We start from the raw sequence: 3,407 nt of genomic DNA on the forward strand, positions 1-3,407 counted from the left end.
CTCTTGTTGCGGAGCACAGTCTCTAGGCTCGTGGACTTCAATAGTTGTGGCATGCGAGCTCAGTAGTTGTGGCCCACGGCTCTAGAGTGCAGGCTCAGTAGTTGTGGCACACGGGCTTAGTTGCTCCGTGGCATGTGGGATCTTCCTGGACCAGGGCTCGAACCCGTGTCTCCTGCATTGGCAGGCAGATTCTTAACCACTACGCCACCAGGGAAGTCCCAAAGTGCCTTTTAGAACACCTTTTGCCTTTATGATTTTCTAAAGGTTTAAGAGTGATTATGTTTTTCTGGGGCTTCCTAAGTGATTTTCAACATATTCCATTTCCATAATAGTATTTTTTAAAACCACAAGCAGTGGTTTTAATTTCTGCAGTTAGAACAGAAACTAGTAACAGCAGCAACCAAAATATTTTTATCATATAGTTTTTTGAAAACTTTTAATTTTATATTGGAGTATAGTTGATTAACAATGTTGATTTAGCTTCAGGTGTACAGCAAAGTGATTCAGTTATACATATACATGTATCTATTTTTTTCAATTTCATTTCCCATTTAGGTTGTTATATAATATTGAGCGGAGTTCCCTGTGCTACCTAGTAGGTCCCTGTTGGCTATCCATTTTAAATATAGCAGTGTGTGCATGTCAATCCCAAACTCCCTATCTATCCCTTCCTCCCACCCTTACCCCCAGTAACTATAAGTTTTTCTCTATGTCTGTGAGTCTCTGTTTTGTAAATGAGTTCATTTGTATCATTTTCTTTTAGATTCTGCATATAAGATATCATATGATGTTTCACTCTCTGTCTGACTTCTCTTAGTATGATAATCTCTAGGTCCATCCATGTTGCTGCAAATGGCATTATTTCATTCTTTTTAATGGCTGAGTTAATATTCCATTGTATATATGTAGCACATCTTCTTTATCCATTCGTCTGTCAATGGACAAAACTCTTAGAGGAAAACATAGGCAGAACATTCTCTGAAATATCTTTTTCAATCCATCTCCCAGTGTATTGGAAATAAAAACAGAAATAAATGAATGGGACCTAATTAAACTCAAAAGCTTTTACACAGCAAAGGAAACCATAAACAAAATGAAAAGACAACCCACAGAATGGAAGAAAATATTTGCAAATGATATGACCAACAAGGGATTAGTCTCCCAAAATTACAAACAGCTCATGTGGCTTAATATCATTGAAACAAACAACCCAATCAAAAAAATTGGCAGAAGACCTAAATAGACATTTCCCCAAAGAAGACATACAGATGGCCAAGAGGCACATGAAAAGGTGTTCAACATCACTAATTATTAGAGAAGTTCAAATCAAAACTACATTGAGATATCACCTCACACCAGTCAGAATGGTTATCATCAAAAAATCCACAATCAATACACGCTGGAGAGAGTGTGGAGAGAAGGGAACCCTCCTACACTGTTGGTGGGAAGGTAAATTGGTGCAGCTACTATGGAGAACAGTATGGAGGTTCCTTAAAAAACTAAAAATAGAGCTACCATATGATCCTGCAATCCCAATACTGGGCATATACCCTGAGAAAAACATGGTCAGAAGGGATACATGCACCCCAGTGTTCACTGCAGCACTGTTTACAAGATCTTATAGATTGGAATGACACGTGGTGAATTTGTTTTCACATGGTAATTTTCTCTATTTGAATTTTGTGTCTGTAGCAGCTTTGAATACGGAGTCTCATAGTGTATATCGGTACTCATATTCAATCAGAGAAGTTTTTCCTACCCAGCATGCTCTTCACAGCAGCCTTTATATCCTTATTCCTCAGAGTGTAGATGAGAAGATTGAGCAGGGAGTCATCACTCCATAGAAGAGGGAGATGAAGGCCTCAATGATGTCTTGATTATCTGTACCAACAGAGATTTTAGACTTGGGCTTTGCATACATGAAGATGGTTCCATAGAATATAATCACCACTGTGAGGTGGGCTGAACAGGTGGAAAAGGCCTTACGTTTTCCTTCCGTGGAAGGGATCCTTAGAATAGCGGCAACAATAAAAATGTAAGAGATGGAAATTACTAGCAATGGAATAACTAGAACAGTCAGATTTGAGCCTCCCATGCTGATCACATTAATTGAAATATCAGCACAGGTCAATTTTAGGATAGCCACAACTTCACAGACAAAATGATTAATGACATTGTTAGCACAAAATGGTAATTGCATTGCAAGAGATGTATGCACCACTGAGTCAACAATCCCAGCGACCCAGGATCCAGCCGCCTTGGGCACATAAGCACCTTTGCTCATGATGACAGGGTATCTCAGTGGGTAGCAGATGACCACATAGCAGTCAAGTACCATCATGCCTAGAAGTACACACTCTGTAGCCCCCATGGCAAAAGAGACAAACATTTGTACCATGCATCCAGAGAAGAAAACCCTTTTCCCTACTGTCAGAAATCTGTCAAGAATTAATGGGACAGAGGAGCTTGTGTAGCAAATTTCCAGAAAGGAAAGATTACAGAGGAAGAAATACATGGGGGTGTGCAAGTGAGAATCATAGATGATTACAGAGATAAGGACTCCATTTCCTAGCAGGTTCATCGGGTACATCCACAGAACTAGCACAAAGAAAACTGTCTGGAGCTTTGGGTGGGCAGAAAGCCCAACCAGGACAAGTTCTGTCAACGTGGAATCATTGGTCTTTCCCATATTGCATGTATCCTTTCTCCAACAGCACTCTATGGATGATAGAACAGATATTCATTAATACAGTGTCTGCAAGAGCTCCTCTTTCAAGAATCATATTCTTTGTTACTATAGTTCTGTGTTTGGATGCAACAGAATAACTCGGACAAATTTCTTACTGTAAATCCAGGCCACTAGAACAGGAATCCTAACCTGATTTTCTCAGGGTTAAGAGAGAACACATTTGATTATAGGATGTTTGGATCACAAACCAGTTTATTGCCGTTTCTACTTGTTCTACCTGTTAACACATTGACTGCAAATCAGTGATCTATAGTCTGGGTGCAGCAGGCAGATACGCTTTGTTTGGCAGTGATTCCTGCACTGTGTTTTAAATTTGAATTACGTTTTAAAAATGAACATTTTAAAAGTAGGAGATATGGTATAAAATCTATTTTCAGCTTGTCTTCAAAAAATTATAATATTTGAAAGCATTGGACCCGTTTCCATTATGGAGCTCAGTTATAACTGACCCACTGGGTTTGAAGCATGTTCTCCATTCTACCAGAGAACCCTCCCCTCTCTCTTCTTTGCTTGTCCCTGGAGATGACTATTAGTTGCCAATTAACATGTTATTATCAGTTGATCTCAATTCTTTATATTAGCTGATAGGATTTTATATGTATTTGAATTCTTGACCCACGGCTGCAGGGCCAACTTATCCACTAGGCACAGTAGGAGC

General features: G+C 39.3%; 1 protein-coding gene across 1 annotated transcript; it reads right to left on the reverse strand.

Annotated features, from left to right (window-relative positions):
- Positions 1-1,690: 1,690 nt before the first annotated feature.
- On the reverse strand, positions 1,691-2,605 carry LOC102983092 (olfactory receptor 13C8-like). Its single transcript, XM_024126362.3, is given in 2 exon segments — positions 1,691-1,825; positions 1,828-2,605. Coding segments are annotated over 2 exon segments (852 nt in total). The 5' UTR covers positions 2,591-2,605; the 3' UTR covers positions 1,691-1,736.
- Between the last annotated feature and the right edge of the window lie 802 nt (positions 2,606-3,407).

This window comes from Physeter macrocephalus, chromosome 9 (assembly GCF_002837175.3).
Source record: "Physeter macrocephalus isolate SW-GA chromosome 9, ASM283717v5, whole genome shotgun sequence".
NCBI classification, from domain to species: Eukaryota; Metazoa; Chordata; class Mammalia; order Artiodactyla; family Physeteridae; genus Physeter; species Physeter macrocephalus.